This window comes from Ostrinia nubilalis, chromosome 7 (assembly GCF_963855985.1).
Source record: "Ostrinia nubilalis chromosome 7, ilOstNubi1.1, whole genome shotgun sequence".
Lineage (NCBI taxonomy): Eukaryota > Metazoa > Arthropoda > Insecta > Lepidoptera > Crambidae > Ostrinia > Ostrinia nubilalis.
The window spans coordinates 9,510,261-9,530,671 of NC_087094.1; the positions used below are offsets into that span (position 1 = coordinate 9,510,261).

The 20,411-nt window shown below is 36.5% G+C and overlaps 1 protein-coding gene across 1 annotated transcript; it reads right to left on the reverse strand.

Annotated features, from left to right (window-relative positions):
• Positions 1–3,796: 3,796 nt before the first annotated feature.
• On the reverse strand, positions 3,797–11,816 carry LOC135073236 (heat shock protein beta-1). The gene is made up of 3 exons (XM_063967342.1): positions 11,464–11,816; positions 5,499–5,679; positions 3,797–4,671 (listed from the first exon to the last, which is right to left on the reverse strand). The coding sequence occupies exons 1-3, from the start codon at positions 11,649–11,651 to the stop codon at positions 4,477–4,479; spliced, it is 564 nt and encodes a 187-aa protein (XP_063823412.1). The 5' UTR covers positions 11,652–11,816; the 3' UTR covers positions 3,797–4,476.
• Between the last annotated feature and the right edge of the window lie 8,595 nt (positions 11,817–20,411).

The window sequence follows — 20,411 nt, forward strand, 5'->3', positions numbered from 1 at the left end:
TCTTGTCATTTCAATTTTTAATTATTAAAATTAATTGTAAGTGTCAGGGTGATTTTGAGACGTCATATCGATGATGCGTGCGTTGCGTTTCAGCAGCAACTTATACAGGGTGTCATTTTTATACCATATCTAACAAAAGGATTGCTTCTACTGTTCTAATTAACCGAAGTTTAAATATTTAAAAAAATATAAGCTTTCTATACAGGGTGACTGGAACTGAACCCGCCATAGCTAATACGCGTATAGAGGAGGTCATTTACTAATTATTGAACCTTACTTTCTATGACTAAAGTTTTATAGTTTAGGAGATATGTAAATTTTTACACTTTTTTCAGATTTTTCCGAAATTTGATCTAAAAACTGCTTAATTTTTTTTTTTCGCGTGATTTCAACAGTTTTATTTATTTAATATTAATATCGAATATGTCTTTATTCAAATAAAATTGAATAAAAGTTATTAAAAGTTTTTTTCTAAAACTGATAGTTTAGCTGGAAAAAAATATTTTCCATCCCAATAGTACGCCGGCTGCGCTCGATTCGGATATAGTGACGTCACGCGGCCCTGCGTACGTTGTCTTTTAGCGGCAAAAACGGCCTATGTTTATTACTTAATATCTTCGTATGTAATGGTCCGATTTGGATAATTCAAAAAGATATATCTTTCTTATGTCTTAAAGATTAACGTAGATACTAGTTTTATTGAATTTTCTACAACAGTACTGATCCTCATTCGAAGTAGAATTTTTTATCGTGGTTTGTACTTTTGTTAGACTTTGGCGGCTCGTAACTAGCTATTCAATCATTATCTGGATCAGAAATTTATTTTATTTGAATAAAGACATATTCAATATTAAAATCGAATAAAAAAAACTTTTGAAATCACGCAAGAAAAAAAATTGAAGCAGTTTTTAGGTCAAATTTCGGAAAAATCCGAAAAAGTATAAAAATTTACATATCTCCTAAACTATAAAACTTAAGCTATAGAAAGTAAGGTTAAATAATTAGCAAATGACCTCCTCTATACGCGTATTAGCTATGGCGGGTTCAGTTCCAGTCACCCTGTATAATTAAATAAATTGTCATTAGCAATCAGTCATGGAGGCTAAACATTTTTTTTAAGATATTGTACCTGCAAGAAAAGTAGTTGTATTTGAACAGTAAAGTCAACCCCTTTTGTTTGATCAGTTATACAAATTACACTGTACTTATTTACTAAGATTAGTATCGTGATCGCACCAATTTATGATGCTGCATTGTATCATTATATTCCCGCTAAGCATCTATTCGTGAGCTATGTGTAACTAAGTTTATTATTTTTCAACAAGCACATTAGCGGTATTATAAAAAAGATCAATTTAACTTCTTTTGAAGTAAAGCAATAACTTTGAACTACAAAAAATAATGCAACAGACGGTTATTCCCAGAAATTCAAGCATAATGAACGCTGTAGTCACAGTTAAAACTGGCGATGCGTTCATTTGACCTAATATTCGCACAATTCGTTACTCACCACACCCATCGCTCCGACAATAATTCATTCAACTTACGAGATGCACCGCACTGATGTAACCGGGAGATTGAAAATTATGACTGTCGTTTGCTTGCACATATCAAACAGCCGACCTTGTCAGTTATTTTTGTCTAATCCATTTGGCACAGGATCAGGATTCCTTTCGGCGTTAATTAAGATTTGTTAGAAATTCATTACATGATGTCGCTACAAAGTAATTTCGACTATTATTAATAATGCGGCCGTGTCAGTCGTAATTAGCGAGGAGCGTCAGCGCACCGACATAAAAAATGACGCGTTGACAGTCATGAATTTAATTTGTCGATGACCTCATGTGGATGCTATTCTATTTAAAGTTTTAAATATTGACAACCGTTACTGGCCTTAATTTACAGACCCACGAGTATTTCCATAACTATAAAGTATAATAATGTTTTTTTCGTAGTTGTCGCAACATATCAGCCAGTTGAAATTTCAAGCAATATTCCTAGAGCCCCAAAATGTTCAGCAGTCGACGGAGATCTATAACGACATTGATGGTCAATTCTTCTACCTCGGTCCCTCACTGATGAGGATCGCGACCACATAATACCTAGTGCTCCTCCATTGATAGTCAATGGTCATGCAATAATTGAGTATCGAATCGATGGTCCAATCCGACAACTACCGAAACTGTTCAGCTATTGTCGCCTCAATGTTATTATTGTTGTAACACGTTTTGTGTTATTTCATTCATCGTCAATAGTCGTGCTATTTAAATTACTCTCAAATATTTGGCAATATTAATTCCGATCCATTGAATCGGAAGTCTTTCAGACTTGTTTTAGTTAGGCTCTTGTTTAATCTTCACACTCAAACGGTTGGTCAAAAAAGTCGCAAGGCACGGGAGATCGTGGATTCAAGTATCGCTTTTATGCGAAAATCCTAAATAGGTACTATTAAGTTATCTTTATACAGAATGTTTTTTTAGACTTGGTCAAATAAAAGGAATGATTGTATTACTCGAATAAAATTGCTTTTCACACAAGTCCAATATCCGAATTAAAAAACTAATTGATGAAACGTCTCCATACTGACTGATGGTTGATGACAATTTGTATGGAATTTGTTTGTTATCTTCGGTCGGTTGTTGTGTTTGACAAGTAGAATCAATCCTTTTTGTTTGATCAACCATAAAAACACCCTGTATGTATTATCTAGGTTTACTTCAAAACATCGTAGTAGCTACTCGCTTAGTTCTAATTGCAGTAGTATCCGACCCTTTGTTTCGTAATCCACTTGGGAAACAATGGCCATTGGTATTTAGCAGGTATTGTTGTATAGCGATAGTTACGGTTGATGGGCGTCGTATGTGTAGTATAGTATACAGGGTGGAATGTTGTAAAGCCACCTGAAGGGAAAGTACTGATAATACTGTGGATAGAAAATTTTACTCAAAGATTTCCAAAAATTCGCTTGCCACACCTGGGAATCGAACTGACTAAAATCTAATAAAAATTACACCCTGAAATCACTCTAACAAACTTGATAAAGATAAATCTAATGAAAGGAAAACTCATGAAATCTTAAAATATTAATTACAAAAAATGGTATGGTGTGGTGGTGAATTTTCGAAAATCATTGAATGTAGTTTTCTTTCTTTAAAATAATAATAGAATCTATCTAGGTACAGTATTAACTATCTAACAGTACTTTCATCTTTCACCCTGTATAGACTGTTACGGATAGTTCTGAATAAATAACCTGCTTTGACGTATGTCGAAAAACAGTTGAATAATAGCTTTAACTCCAAAAGGTCGTATTTCTCCTTCGTGAGCTTCGTCCTATTGATTTTCATTAGTAGGTAGGTACCTATTGTGGGTAGGTATACTTTCTATTTCTTTACTTGTTAATTGGGTACCTGTGTCCATAATTATACTTTTTATCTTTGTTGTAATCGTTAGGTACATTATTTCCTTATTTTAGGTTTTTGGACTGTTGAGTGAACAAGTGATTAACTTTGTAACAAAAAGTAGGTAGCAAATTCTTTTGTATGAACAATCATTACGTGTTAATTTTTTTGTATTAATTTAGTTTTTTATTACTTTGCATTTAATCTGCAATGACTTTCAAAAATTCATGATTAAACTTCAGCCAGATTAAATGTCATGTTATTTAAATTTTGTTACCTACAGCGTTTATGTTGCATATTTTAGACTTATTTATTATTCCAAATCATTCTAACCGTCGGTGAGGTACTACTAGATATACCGTCAATCGCTGGAAGTTTTAAATAATAACAGTAGCTTGGTTTTTTATGTTTTATTGACATTTAAAACGTTCGTAACAACTGTTTGTACTAAAATATAAATGTGTATCAAGTTAAAAGCTGTTAAATTTGTGTATCGAAACAGGCTGTTATCGCTGCTGGCAGCAGGTTGTGTTAAGCAAAAATGGACTTAATATTTACCTACAGTTAAGACACTTCCAATCGTCGTTGTCATAGCCAATTTTATGAATAATTACTTTTCACACCAAATACAAATTGCACAATATAATATCAATGAACACGTTGTAAGCTCTTAGGCCATTAGTTTTATCTATTAACATCTCGTGTTCTTAACGAAACAATCACATGATATATTACTAATTTTTCTAAATCCTTTCCTACAAACGGAATATCCAAAATAATATCGGGAAATGCATTAATGAATGCACAAACTCCTAACAATCACAGTGAAAGCAATGTCACTAAAGCAACATTCAACGTGAACAGTGCGAGACGCAACTGTGCTCTACAATGAACGATGGAATAGCTCAGTAATTGACCAATAACAAATAAGTGTTAATCAATTTTGAGATTCTCTATAAGATTCTAGATAAAGATGAGAATATCGCGAATACTCCTTACAGTAATAATAAGACGTAAATTAAAATAAATTATTAACAGTATGGAATAGCTGCGGCCGTGTTCGCTGGTGAGTGGCTCAGTGTTTCTGGATGGGGATGTTCCTATCGGTGATGGCCAGCTGAGGGAGCGGCGCCTCCACGGTCAGCACTCCGTCCCGGGACAGCGAGGACTTGATGGCCTCAGGGTTGGTGCCTTTGGGCAGCAGGAACTCGCGGTTGTACTCTCTGTAGACGGACTTTGTGTCTGACTTCTCCTCGTGTTTCGCGTGCACCTGGAAACCACAGAAAAGCATTTAAGTATGTCTTTATTCACGGACGTCCACCTACAAGGTGGACCGACGACATCGTAAAGGTAGCAGGGAAGCGCTGGACGCAGACCGCTGCCAATCGATCAACATGGAAAGCATTGGGGGAGGCCTATGTTCAGCAGTGGACGTCCTATGGCTGAAATGATGATGATGATGATGTCTTTATTCGTTGTCTGGACCCATAGTACACGAGCAAATAAATTCACAATGCATTTCTTTGCAATAAACTTAAAACTCCAATGAAAAAGTATCCATTCACTTGTTCGTGCCTGTACGAGCTTTAGTTCAGGCCTAGATGGCGCAGTGTAAAATGGCCAAGAATATTGATTATTATGATCATACAGATTCTAATCGCCTGCGCCCAACATTTTTGCATGTCTGAACAGACGTTCGTCAACCCCACTAAAAATCGAAACTGCGTACACAAAAGCGATAGTGAACGTTGCTTGGCATTTTGCCGGCGCCGGCAAGTTTGAGCCAATATTTTTTTACAATTACGTATACTTATAAATAGATTCATTATTTTTTGCGGATAATTAATCTTCATTAGACCGAAACGAAACTGAATAGCGACTGTTTCGGCATAGTAAAAAAGGTGACGTTTTATCGTCAATGTAGGGGTTGCTTTATTAACTTTAAACCAAAACACGTAAACATCCGTTTTTGGCGCGTTATTTTCGCATTTTTTGTTTTAATTAATCTATTTCACCAAGATAACATTATCTTCTTCAATTAATTAACGAGTTCATGGTTATTTTATTTCTAGACTAAAATTATCTCGATAAACTCACCAATAGTTTGTTGTCAACGGTCTTGACGACGATTTCTTCGGGTGTGTACTGGCTGACGTCGAAACGGAGTTTTAGTGATTTGCCGTCACCCTCATCCTGGATGAGGGGGGAGTTCAGGCTATCCCAGTGGCTGGGCTCTGCCAACTGTCTGCTGTCGCTGTGTTGTGACGATGTAGTGGAGCTGAGGATATCACAAATGTCAATTTATAATACATACCAATAGGTTACAGTATTGGACATACAATAGAACCTTGCGGGACACCGAACGGGTCTCAGCGCGTGTTCATATTTGATTGTCAAAATAACATGATAACACAATAGGTTAAATAAAAAAAACGCTGCAATGATTATTATCAATATCACATTAATTTTAATAATGTTACAAAACCATTATCTAACGCTTATCAGAATTTGGTAAAGATCGAATCTTGACAAGCTAATATGAACATGCGCTTAAATCCTGTCTCATAACATTGTACAAGTATTAAATTTAATTAGTTATTGCTAATAACCCCAGTGCTAATCACATTTTCTTGCACTTCGTGAACTCTAGGCGGTTTCACCTTGAGATTATACATAAGACATTTATTTTTGTGCATCGTGAGATTACATATTGTTAGAACATGTTATTCTTCAGTTTGTGTTTAAGAAGTATTGCATAATACCGACGTTATTAAATTATTAAGTGAAAGATCGTGATTTAACACTTCATGCAAATATTTTTCATGATTTCACCCTCAAAATATTCAATTCTTTTACGAACACTTTACATTACCTACTACGAAATAACATACGCCATTCCATTGCAAAAATTACAGTAAACCAAATAATAATTTTAAATAGCAGTTCGAGTTTATTTTTTGTAATACAGTTTTTATTCATAAATTTCCTAAAAATAACATACAAATTGCTCTTTGCAAAAAATAATGAGAAGGTATTTTACAGACACTTACTGACATGCAAAACGCTAAAGTCCATGTTTATGATGCATTAAAGTTTAATTGGTTTGCGCAAGCCTAACTAAATGCTGTGGCTGAACGACACGCCGTCGGTCTAGACAGTGAAATCATAACAGAATTGATTGAAACCTGCCAACTACAGTGAAACTCATTTTCAACTGGATTAATTGTGCCTAACTACTTAAATATGTATTCAAGAGTGTGTTTTAGCATAAACAGTTTGGATGGAAAGCCCCAATAGAAGTGGAATCCGAATTTACATTTTCTCTTCTATAAATAAGTATGGCCATAAAATCTAACGGGCAAACTCGATTTTCGCAATCTTTGCATGTTTTATGCATTGATATTTCGATGGATTTGTATAGATTTGCAAATATTTCCGCATCTGCAATAGATTTATCATACAACAGCTGATGTCATGCCCATGAATGAGATACAAGGCCAGTGTCAACAAATGAGCTCATCGATATCATAGTAGGTGGGCATTACCAATGTAATTTGTTACCGATTGTGTACTTATCGTTCGCGAAAGGTCACCTAAATTGTCAGTAGCAGGCAAAATGCCATGTATTTTCTACTTTATTCGTGTTTCAATAATGAAAAACAACTCTACATTTTAAATAAATGTAACTATTGCTAGTCCAGTAGAATTAGCTTTTAAATCGGAAATAATTCCTACAAAAGATTTTATTGTTTTAATGGCTTCATTGGTTGCCCATTAAGACTCCCCTAAGTTTTCGACTTCGACGGAGTTGTGCTTAAGTGGTGGGGGCCCCCGAAAGGGGCATTTTTTCGGTTTTCCGGTTATACCGCGTAAAGGACTTACCCTATCAAAAAGTGGTCTTCATGACGGTTGAAGGGCACTTAATCCTGCATGGAATAAGACCAAATTCATATGTTTTGGACAAACCGTTCTCGCGCTAAAGTTCGGCAAAGTAGAAAATATACGTATAATTAATGACCCTCTCCATGTCCAATGGTTTGTTACCCACAGGCTTCCAAGTCTTGAAAAGGGCCACCTCAACCAGTGTAACCCTATCAAGGCTTACGAGCTTGATGCGCCTATCCTTGTTCGTCCCAGCCGTTCCTTAACTGCGGTTGCTGCACCTCTTCCTGGCACTCACCTGAACGACTCTGTGTTACCTACTGTGGCTGCCCCTCTTCCTTGTATCCTCCTGCATGACTACGTTGCCTAGCCGTATGCCTGGTCTAAGGTTCGACGCCAAAAATCAATAACAACAAGTTCATATTAAAATGCTGAAGAGTTTTTTGTTTGTTTGTTTGAACGCGCTAATCTTAAGAATTACTAGTTTGATTGAAATCATTATTTTTGTGTTGAATAGCTCATACATTGAGGAAGGCTATAGGATATATACAATCACTCTACGACTAATAGAGGCGAAGCAGTAAAGAAAAATGTTGGAAGCACGGGAAATAGTATTTAAACTATTTTCACTCGTACGAAGTTGATTTTGTGGCGTCGAACCTTGGACCAGGCATATGGCTAAGCAATGAAATCGTACAGGAGGGTACAAGGAAGAGGGGCAGCCACATTAGGTAACACAGAGTCGTTCAGTAGAGTGCCAGGAAGAGGTTCAGCAACCGCAGTTAAGGAACGGCTGGGACGAACAAGGATAAGCGAATCAAACTCGTGAGCCTTGTTAGGGTTACACTGGTTAAGGCGACCCTTTACAAGGCTTGGAAGCATGTGGGTAACAAGCCACTGGACGTGGAGAGGGTCATTAATTATACGTATATTTTCTACTTTGCCGAACTTTAGCGCGAGAACGGTTTGTCCAAAACATAAATGAATTTGGTCTTATTCAATGCAGGATTAAGTGCCCTTTAACCGTCATGAAGACCACTTTTCGATAGGGTAAGTCCTTTACGCGGTATAACCGGAAAACCGAAAAAACGCCCCTTTCGGGGGCCCCCACCACTTAAGCACAACTCTGTCGAAGTCGAAAACTTAGGAGAGTCTTAATGGGCAACCAATGAAGCCATTAAAGCAAAAAAATCTTTTGTAGGAATTATTTCCGATTTAATCAATTTTTGTGTTTAATTCTACTGGCCTATGCACTCATCAATTAATTTTTGGCATTCAAGGGTGAAATGAGTATGTTTTCCAATTTCAAAATATTTTACTAAATAACTGTAAGAAGAAATTGTATTTTGGCCGCATTTCTAAAGTAAACGACAGATACAGCAGGCAGACATACAAAAAAAGATAATTTGCATTTGCAAACGCCCTCTAGATAAGCATTTAACTACCTACTTGTTTCTCTTGGTGTCATATAATTTAAGTCTTAAATGTGCACGTGAGAAAATAAATAAATCCAAGAATTAACTGTCTCACGTTTAAGTCTGTAGTTATATGAATACCGTAGCTGTATATCTACAATTTTATTCGCACGCAGGTATAAAATGAGAACTTTCAAATGTACCTTCATTTTTTGTGTCATTGCATTCTTTTGTGTAAGAATAAATGTGATATCATGAGCGATTTAAAACCAGTAAACAGCCGCGCCAAGATATTCAATGTAACCTGAAAAATACTGCAATTTCGTTTGCAGCAGACTTCTACAGATATTGATCGTAAAATCGGTTTATTTATTTTCCTTACAGCTCAATGTTGCAGTCATAAACATGGACATTTTATTTCTTTAAATAAATATTATAATTTACCTAACCCACTACCTACCCATCACCGCAGTTTCATAAAATTAAAGATACGTTAGTTATAAAATAGTGATTAGTAATTTTTAGATAATTACGTATAAGAAGCGGATAGTTACATATCAAATGCTAAATAAAAATAAGCACTAATACACAAATACATGCAGATAATATAGGATATAATATACGATTACTGAAGTGCATCGATACTTTTAGATTTACCTCTCTGATGACTTGGTTACTCCTCCGGAGGAAACAGATTCGAAATTGTAAGACATGCAAAAAGCAATATTTGTTGTTAGTTTTATAAAGCTCTTATATTGGCCAATTTGTTGTTTATTGATTATAGGAATTAAAAGTTGATACCAAAATGTAAAGCCGAGTATTTTAATTATCTTATTTGCATTAGTTTTAGGCAATGAAATTACTGTTCTTAATTCAATTTAAATCATATTAATCAAACAGTAGAAACGTATTTTATAATAATTTAATTGGTACCTAATGTGAATAATAAATAATTACTACTAGAATAAATTATTACTAGAATACGTTAATTTAAGCAATTACCTACATTAATAATCCATAAATACTAAAGTATTTATTTATTCAATTATTTAATTATAATGCATGATAAATAAAAATATTGCGTGAATTTGAAAAAATATTTAATATTCAAAATATACCTACATATTTATTTGTAAGCAGTCATTTTAAGTTGTATGCCTTACAATTTGTATGTATAAACAATATAAATTATATTCTATCTCATAGGTATGTAACGAGTACAATAATTTCAAAGCCAAATATAATAATTTAAATCGTGTATTGTTTAGCACCCACATAATAAATGAACATGCCTGCCGAGACTCTTTAATTATGCAAACAATACGTAGTTTATGACGTCAAAGTACACAGCAGAGACTGATTATACATATTTGTCCAAAACGCTTTGGTCTCGTTAACTTCTTTGTCTGTGTCAACAGCTGCTTTGCCTAATATGTACAGTCACTTGTTTCTAAATCATGTTCCACCCACACATTCAGAATCACAAGTACCCTGCAAGAGTATGGGCGGACCAGTCACCAAATGCCCACACTAGAGTTGCTGAGCAATATCCTAAAAGCATTTGATGACGACATTCATTCATGGTGTTTACTTTTCTCGTCATATTCCAATTGGTTTGCTTGGCACATAATGTTTAGCATTGACCGGCGCCTAACACTGTTATTTAACCCTAAGCACATAGATACTGGTGATGATTGCGTCACCTGTCTGCTCGTGCCTGAAACATTACCAGCTCTTTCCAACTGGGTCATGTACACATACTGTAAACATTGCTTTCAGCGCGCACGAACATAACTTTTAACCACCCACCATGGCTGATAAAATAATCGTAAACCTGTTTTCGCGAAGGCCTGCCTACCTACAAGGATTCTCAAAAGTGGAATGCAGCAATTCGTTGCACGTGTTTTATGAAAATGTTGCAACTTGCAAATAGAAGGTTTTCGAACTTTCTGTGAAACATTGTGGGTGCTTTCAAATAATACGCAGCAGTGTGATATGTTAGCTTGGCAGCGGCAATAAATTCACGAAGATTGCGTAACGTTGATGTAAAACGCTGTACATTGTGTTTACAATTTCACACATTCCTGTGTTTTAGCAACAAAACGTTCTCGCTCAGAGCCGGCGCTGCGGACGCTATTTCTATTTATGACATCATCCCGACGCGGGCTTACGTATCGCTGCACGCTTTAAATGGACGCGACTGAGATGTCTGCAGTAGATGCCGTTCCGCGGAATGATCCCGAATAATGGGTTTTGAATAAACTTTCGTGGAGTCACCTCCGAGCTCGCCCGAAGTGGGCGACACTCTTGCGAAACCCTCACGCTCATTAATTCAAGATTCCCTTTTAGGAAAACAGGGCCGGTAACGTAACCGCTGCGATCGGAATAATAATGCAATTTATACATAACTGCGACTTAACTTGACTCAATAAGTATAATAACTGTACTTGTTATATTGAGAAATCTTGTCTTGTAGGCAATGACGTTCGTTCAGTTAGTAAAAAATATTGATTACTTTTCAGGCATGCCTTTCAACCACGTTGAGTAAATTTTGTTTTATGTTCGATGTTTGTCAAATGCTATGTTCTTCTACCTACTTAGTATATCTTATAAGTTAATCCAATCAGATTTATCTGGTAAGGTTAAGTAGAGTTAATCAAATCAAAACCTGTTAACTTTAGTTAATGCGGGATCATTTTCATTATTTTATTAATTTAAAGGTAATAACAAACTTTACAAAACTTTAAAGATCTCAAAATAAATACCTTGTTGTGCTCTTGAAGAAGTTATTGCTTTCTCTGTTCATGAGTTCTGATCTGAATTTGCTCATTTCCTCTTCCATTTTCCTCATTTCAGCATCGAATCTTTCTCTGATGCTTGAGAATTCGGTGTCGATGACAGAAAAGTCACCTAGTTTGATGGGGATGTTCCTCTTGAGACCACTGTCAGCCATTTTCACGTGTGTAAAGTGTTGAAACTGCTGAAACTAAACAAACACTGGCGGAATAGTTCTTGTGTAAACACGGTTCACGGTGTTGTTACGCACTCGACGGTAGACAAGGCAGCACTGATCATTAGTCGAGACTCGGCGCCAGGGGGCCTGCGCACAGTTTTAAATAGCCTCACGTTCGAACGCCGTCGCAGACTCGCTCGGCGTCACTCGGCATCGGCCCACACTTTGCTTCTCGCTCATTCCAAGTCGATTATCCTCGCCGAGATACCCGCGACGCCGACTCTCTTGATGCCGGCAACCACTACGTAATTTAATTGATGAATCATTTCGCTGACTACCTTTTCTGCTTATGGTGTTGGACTTCAACATCACCCTAAATATGAATGTCTTATTCATTGCGTTATTTCTGTCGAGTGCTGTTAGGGTAATTACGCTGGTTTTCCGTCCAGCTCCTGTTTTCGTCCATTTGACCGACTTGCCACAAACAAATACGGAAAATTAGAATACAAACCTAACTTTCCGTGCAAGTTTGGACTTGTTACAATCTATAATATCTAAGTAACAGTTCTGCCTGCATGAAAATGTAATTTGACAAGTAATAACTCCAAAAAAATCTACAGAAGTTGCTGCTGCACACAGGTGAATGGAAAACGTCGTCAAGTTAGAAAAAAAACGTGCCGGTAGGGAACTTTCATGGTATGTTTAATTACTGTTTTAGCTACTTTACGTAATGTTTTTGGCACGTATGTCTAATTATTAACATAATAAACACTATTTTAAGGGTTTATTAAAGTTTTTGTATAGAAATCTTAGATAATTAAGTGGACTAATACTGGCATAACAATTTTGCAAGATTTTGGTTTTCGTCCACGTGGACGGAAACCCTGACACCTAGTTAATATTTTTAATAATCATTTTACTTCAATGGACCTACAAAATACAATGTTTTTTCTTCTAATATGATCTTTATTGCTATTACATTAAACATTTTAGTTTACGTCCACTTTTTAACAGTGATAAACCCATAAAAACCGTTAAAAAGATGTGGACGAAAACAAAAAACAGCTTTAAACGTTGTTGTGTTTTCGTCCATGACGTCATGAGCAAGCACTGGGGTGGACGAAAACCAAAATTAGCTATTCCTGTAGATTAGTTTTCGTCCATTTGTCCTTCGACGTATTGAAATATTTTCCTAAATTTAGGTAAGAGACTTATTTAAATCTTTTTGGTATCATTTGAAAGCTAACAAAATTACCTTTCAAATGATATACCACAATCCATAGTTACTGTATTGTAGAATTGGTTTTAAGTTAACAATTCAACTGCACCCTTTTTTCTACACAGTGGTCGAAAACTAGCGTACACTAGGACGAAAACTGATTTTTTTGGACGAAAACTAGTGAAATCGCCTCTTTTGCATCAAATATTTTTTATAAAAAAACCCGTGGTATTTACTTATTGTCATATAATATTAACGTAAAGTAAACTATATAAGGACTAAAATGACATATGATACATATGAGTAAGGGTATTTGAAGATATTCATTTCGCATCACAAAGTTGGCAACTCCGATAATTGGACGAAAACTAGCGCACTTACCCTACTCATTTGTCATGTGTTACATATTCAATTGGTGGTGTAACTCACCGCTAAGACATCTGTCAGATTATTCAGAACTGTGACTATGAATAATAAAAACAAAAGGTCGGCCTTACAACCATTACTTATTTAGCAGAAGTTACCAGAATTGGACAAATTACCTAATTTATCATTCTACATACAATTGAAAACAATAGGTTCAAGGTGTTTGAATTCCAACGAACCGACCTTCGAAGTTGAACCGGTTTTTTCTAATGTTTGTATCATTGAGAATGAGCGCAGTGCAATTTCGTCTAATCTGTGACCAGACTTGACCAGGAAACCTTGATTGGTGACTCACTTCTGAAACATGTGCGTTACAAAAACTACTAATCTAGTCAGATCCTCGTGAGTTGGTCAAACCTCGAGTAAATTAGTAAAGAGATGGGTAATTTCAGGAAACTTACTCATGCTTCCTTTTTGTTCCTCCTACGCAATGACAAGACTTTCGTAAGCAATCGTTTATTTTTAAGAATTATAACACCATCCAAACCTACGGTTAGATTGGAGCTGTTCATAATGTAGAACTAAATAAGGGTGTATGTCGAGTCATACTTGAAAATAATAAACATGAAGTGCCTGATGCGTCTACCTACACCGCGCGTGCGACATAAGTAAGTTTAGGGTATCGAAATAATGTAAGAAAAAATACTTATTCCAAATTCAAATTATTTTTTTTATCCGACAAATATTAATGTCTCGTTACATACATTGTATAATAAAATAATATGTTTGGCTCAGAATACAGAGTATTCTGAGATGTTTGGCCAAGTTGCAGTGGTTTGCGTATCGGACTACTTATCTACCATACCTGAGTTCGTGGGTTCAATCTCCACGCAATATTAATAAATCGTTTTGTATGGGTATGATGATTGTGACCGTAATGTAACTAAATTATTATGTAATTTACGAAAAAAAATGTAATTGCCTTTTTCCTGTGATGTAGATTTCAGCGCATCTGGTCTGCGTGCGTGTAAAATAAGTAGGTATTCATTTATAATTCTTATATTTGTTTATTATAAAGTACCTATTATTTATTACCTAAACATATATTTACCTATGCTGTGAGTTATAAAACTTAGGTATTAAGTATACGTATACGATATCGCTATAACAATCGCTAACAGGAAAAATACAATGTCGATTCGATTACTTATTAAAATAGGTTTAATTAAATCCCAACTAATCCCAACTAATATTATAAATGCGAAAGTAACTCTGTCTGTCTGTCTGTCTGTCTGTCTGTCTGTCTGTTACGCTTTCCCGCTTAAACCTCGCAACCGATTTTGATGAAATTTGGCATAGAGATAGTTTGAGTCCCGGGAAAGAACATAGGATAGTTTTTATCCCGGTTTTTGAAACAGGGACGCGCGCGATAAAGTTTTTCTGTGACAGACAAAATTCCACGCGGGCGAAGCCGCGGGCGGAAAGCTAGTGTAAAATAATTGCAATACCTCATACCTATTATCCCATCCCAACTAATATTATAAATGCGAAAGTAACTCTGTCTGTCTGTCTGTCTGTCTGTCTGTCTGTTACGCTTTCCCGCTTAAACCTCGCAACCGATTTTGATGAAATTTGGCATAGAGATAGTTTGAGTCCCGGGAAAGAACATAGGATAGTTTTTATCCCGGTTTTTGAAACAGGGACGCGCGCGATAAAGTTTTTCTGTGACAGACAAAATTCCACGCGGGCGAAGCCGCGGGCGGAAAGCTATGTAACATAATACTGCAATACATTACACATGAACCATGGTACGTTTTTATTTTTCTTTTATGAATAACATTGAAATATAGATCTTAATAAGTGAATATCCTGATCATAGTTAACTACGAAAGTTAACAGCTTCTACAGACTTTTAAGCAAGAGAGACATTTATTTTTAAGCAGTCGAATTCCAAGTCACTCAAAAAGTATGTAAGATTAAGTACTATACGATTCCCAAAAGTTTCAAAATATCAGGAATACTCTTAGGATATTATGAAACCCTCAATAGGTATAGGTAAAATGTTCCCGTTATTTTCATTTTTCAACAAACTGAACCTATGCCCAGTAACTAAGTAACGTTTGCCTGTGCATTGTGTTTCCATAAAACGGATAGGGGTAAAGGATGATGGGCACAAATGTATGGAAAGTGGTACCCGCTCCAATAGCCATAACCAATATATATTTGAAAAGGCCTTTAGATGTAGGAAAATGTCTGCTATGGGGCCAGTTCTAATTCACGTTTTGAAAGCAGTAATTCCACTAAGTATTAGAATGAAAGTATAACACAATCATCCATGTATACGAGTATGTATTATGGCTACAATCTATTAATATAACTAAAAGAAGCATTGAAAAGGAAATGATTATACCTACGATGAACTACCCAAGCTATTAGCCCTTTATTCGCTTTCATCATCATCATCATGATCATTTTAGCCATAGGACGTCCAGTTGAACATAGGCCTCCCCCAATGATTTCCACAATGGCCGGTTGGTGGCGGCCTGCATCCAGCGCCTTCCCGCTACCTTTATGAGGCCGTCGGTCCATCTTGTGGGTGGACTTATTGGGTCTTGTGGGTTTATTCGCTTTAGCAACCCATAATAAAACCCTTAAGAAGTAATAACACTTTAACCCCTTTATTAATAAAAGTTACACCCTAGTTGAACTCTGGCTTAAATTGTCATTTGGTATGGAAATGTCATTTTAATCCAAGGTTCTTCCTAGGTGTAACTTTTTATTAATAAGGGGGTAGTACTTCTTTAAATAAAAATATTTATTTCACAATTATCCCCATCAATAATTATAGAATTAAGAAAGGATGCTGGAGCAGTAAACCCTTCCTGCCTCGCATAACCTTAATACCATACAATGGACACGTATGATACTTCTTCTTCTTCCTCGGTCCCTCACTGATGAGGATCGCGACCACAGATAGTGTTCCTCCACAGACTGCGGTCATAAGCTGTGTGGACCGCACGATGCAAACTCCCGCCCACCGTCTTCCTCACCGCGTCCAACCATCTCGTCGGTGCCCTGCCCCGAGCGCGTCCCCCTTCATACTGTATGATACTTAGGTTACACAAAAAGTATCTTTATCTTCGAACGCAACCAGAACTGAGGCTGGTGGCCATAGTAAATGTTGTTCGTCTTGGTAAGACCTTTCAAATGACACTATAAACATAACTATTGGAGCCGAGTACCATTCTGCAAAAAAGTATGTATATCTTCGTACACAACCAGATCTGAGGCTGGTGGTCATAGTAAAAGTTGTTCATATTGGTAAGACCTTTCAAACGATACTAGACACATATCTATTGGAGCCGGGTACCATTTTGCCCATTGTCCTTTCAAATAGGTATCGATAAATAGTCAAGAGTCGAAACTTACTTTCTAATATCGAAGTCATAGAGAGAGACCAACACAAAACTTGTTTTAGGATACGCCCTACAGCTTTTGTTCGACCCACTTCCACCCTGAACTTACGTAACAACTTCGAACTTTGTCCCCTAAGATGCTTTAAGCTTTAACCCCATGGACGCTTAATGCACCATTTGTAACTGTCGGATCTCTTTCAACCGACAGGAAATTTAACGTTTGGTGAACGCCAAAGGTATTTTTGGCTTTACGAGTATGTGAATGATGTAAAAATAGCTGTCTATTCAACGGGGTTAACCACTGAACACACTAGTTGCCTGTTCGTGTTGCAATTTCCATTTGCATGTTGCCTAGTTATAATTGGAATATTAAACATGGACTAAGTATTTAGATAGCGCCCACGTATAGGTTAGTGTTTATTCCACACGTGATAAAAAGGATAAATGTTTAAAGAATTATAATAAAATGTGCCGTTATTCTTCTTCATACCTACTCAGTAGTCTGGAAAGTCTTCATAAATATGTCCCACCTAGGAATCGAACCAAGAGCGGTAGAGTTCAACGTTAAGAGTGGGAGAGTAAGTAGAGACTTCTACATACTTATTCATTCGGCTACAACAGGATTTGGACCTCTTTGATACGTTTTTTTGTTTTTTAAAGGCTTTAATTTTGTTTTCTATTCCGATGATCAATCAAAACTCGGTAAGTAGACTACACACACATATCACCATTGAGCAGACCCTAAATCACTCAGGCAATTTGACCAATAAATAATAGTCTAGCTTGACATGTAGCTCGCTTGTTTCATTACAATGCATCTGAGTTTATTGCTCGTAAACTAGTGATATGAATCTTGGTCCCGAGGCAGGCGGCAGGCGCCGGCGTCGCTGCGCCGCTTCACACGACTCGCTGGTGCCACGAGCTGACCCCGATCATGTCGCCAAAGGTCATGAAATTTTCAGTGGGACACTGAACTACATATTACGGGAAAATATGTGTTGTCTTGTAGGTAGATTTATTACACTTTTATGCTTTCTTTTACTAAAGTTTCAGGTCGAAGCTCCTTGATATTTATTTACCTAAGAGTCTAAATAATTTCTCATTTGCTTGACGTTAAACGTAAGCCAACAGGTAACTTATTTGCTTATGCCTAAATTTAATTCGAAAAATACATAAGGCGTCTAAATCGTCAGACCAGACCGGACCCAATAACGGACTAGAGATGGACTAATCTGGGTATCATTTTACACCTAATTAATTTATATTATTGAGTTTAGCCACACAAACGTGCCCACGACTTCCATTATAGCTCCAGCACGGCACAGTCCGGCCGGAATGCTGATGAAAGCGATAAACTACGAGGTCGTTCACTTCCCGCCTTGATGGGAAGCTGGGTGGCTGTTACAATGAAAAACAGATAAGACACCTACTCCGCTTTTTGTGGCAGTCCAAATATTCTCATTGACAGGTTTTTTATAATTATAAAACCTAAGATAAAAACTTATTTGGAGGCAATCGGAGTGGGTGAATGACCACGCGAATAAGGAACGCATCGGCCGAACGTGTGATGATGTAAGTAACCTGACTTGGTAGGAATGTATTAGCACGTGACGCCTCTGCAAATGTGCAAATTCAAGCAAATGAACTAGCCAAAATTTTTGATTAGATTTATGAATCAAAACTCGAGTTTTGGGGATAACACCGTATTTATAACGGATACGGGACGAAAAAGGTGTGGCTTTCCTAAGCTTAGATTTGTTGTTTTGAGTTTGTATCGAAGTAACTACGTCTGCAACCAAGGCATCACGATACCTAGATACACTGTTGATGATATAAATAAACTGGGCTAGTTTCTGGTCGAGAAACCTAGTTAAGCATAGCTCCCTAGTCTCCCTATAGATACCAAATGAATGATGGCCTCCACCAGCCTACTTTCTATTTAGGTAAGGTACCTACCTACTAAGGTAAAATAGAAAGTCAGAAGGTACGAGTAGGTTGATACAAGCCCTATGGATTTGCGGCAAAATAAGTAGGTAGATAACAACAAAGGAGGTTTTGTTTTGTATGCCTGATGTGACACTTAGTACCTCGTTAGCTACTAAAGATAGGTAGGTAGACCTACCTACTGGCACAGGCTGGAAATAACAATTTACACAACCCACACCACAACGAAGCTATCACCTGGAGGAATCTGACCAGGCCTTGGGTGGAGCGAGCGAGCTTTCGTGCATAATCCTCAGCCACAGAAAAATTGGCTATCTACCCTCCAACTGCCTGAACACAACATTGCTGATAGTTAGGTACATAATGTTGATACGACGCCATATTTAGGAAGATGGTGGTCTGGTAGCTAATTAGGTGGACTTAGAACAAGCCCCACCCACCACCTACTACTTATCAAACGCAGCAGAAAAAAAAATCCCGCCCTGGGAATCAAACCCGCGACCTTACGGTTTAAGACGTCTTACTACTTAGGTACTAGACCACACGGGCGGTTAAACACTACTTATAAAGCGCTCTTTTAATAATATCTATGTTAGGATTCGTATTAATCTGTTAGGGCGTTGGAGTTGTTTAATAGGCTCATTCAAATAACAAAGTGTGACTAAGTCGGTCAATAAAGCCACATTTGGCATCCCGGCCGAACGGTGTCGAGTTCAAGCAGAGCGGAACAGGTAGGCCTACCTCATGCTAGCGTATTTCCTACGCGGAAGAAAGCCTCTAAAGTTTCGATGACATTTAATATTACTCGTAGATGTGCTTCGAGCTCACCTTACATGTTCACACGGTCGGTCGAAATCGGAACATAAAATTATACGTTAAATCACAGAATAATAATAAGTACTACGAATAATAGACCCACCTGTGTATTAGAATTAGGACAATATTAACCCTTATTCAAATGCGAGCTGGTATGCATTTTTATTACAAAGTTGAAGTGGATTTTGGGTAATTGTGGGTCACTTATTTCATATTTTTGATCAAAATTTATTAAAAAATAGGGGAAGGGGTAGTTTTTTGGGTGGTAAATAATTTACCATTATCCATTCATGACTACAAATTATTCAATGTTGGTGGTAAAATAGTTACCATTGTCCGTTTTGGTTATTTTTGGTTATTGACTAGTGACTTCCTCTTGGTTCTACCTATATTTTATTAAATATTTTGGGAATGAAATAATATTGTTTTTATAAAAATAATATTTATTGATATTGGTCATTATGCTTACAATTATTATGCTTACCTTGAGTCTGAAACTAACAATAAATTCACTAATTACGTAATGTCAAAACGTTACGTAAACAGTTATCAAAATAACTTAAAATTTCTCCAACTATTTATTTAGTTTTATTTGTGCACATACAAAAAACAACAGTTATTTTTATATATCATCAAACTTTTGTCAAGACGGGATCGGACAGTGGTAAACTATTTACCACTTCTTTAAAATGTCTAAACTATATGAATAAATCAATTGCAGACGCTGTCTATAAGTGAGACTATACAATAAATGTTATAGTTTAGGATTTTGAATCGAAAAAGCACTTATCAGAATTTTCGTTGAATAAAGTTTCAAAAATACCAAAAACGCGCGCTAAAAACTTGAAATTTTTCACACCAAAACCGTTTGGTTGACTTTGACATTACCTGACAGTGACAAATGACGTTGAAAAGTTGTAAGATGGCATAGTTAAGTAAAAAAATATATTTAAAAATATAAATAAGTGACCACGATATCTTTAAGTATCACCATATCGA

Coding starts and splice junctions, on each gene's coding strand:
- LOC135073236 (XM_063967342.1), bottom strand. CDS start 11,651: ATGGCTGACAGTGGTCTCAAGAGGAACATCCCCATCAAACTAGGTGAC. Junction 5,680..11,463: donor TTCTTCAAGAGCACAACAAG/GTATTTATTTTG, acceptor TGATATCCTCAG/CTCCACTACATCGTCACAAC. Junction 4,672..5,498: donor CCGTTGACAACAAACTATTG/GTGAGTTTATCG, acceptor TGTGGTTTCCAG/GTGCACGCGAAACACGAGGA.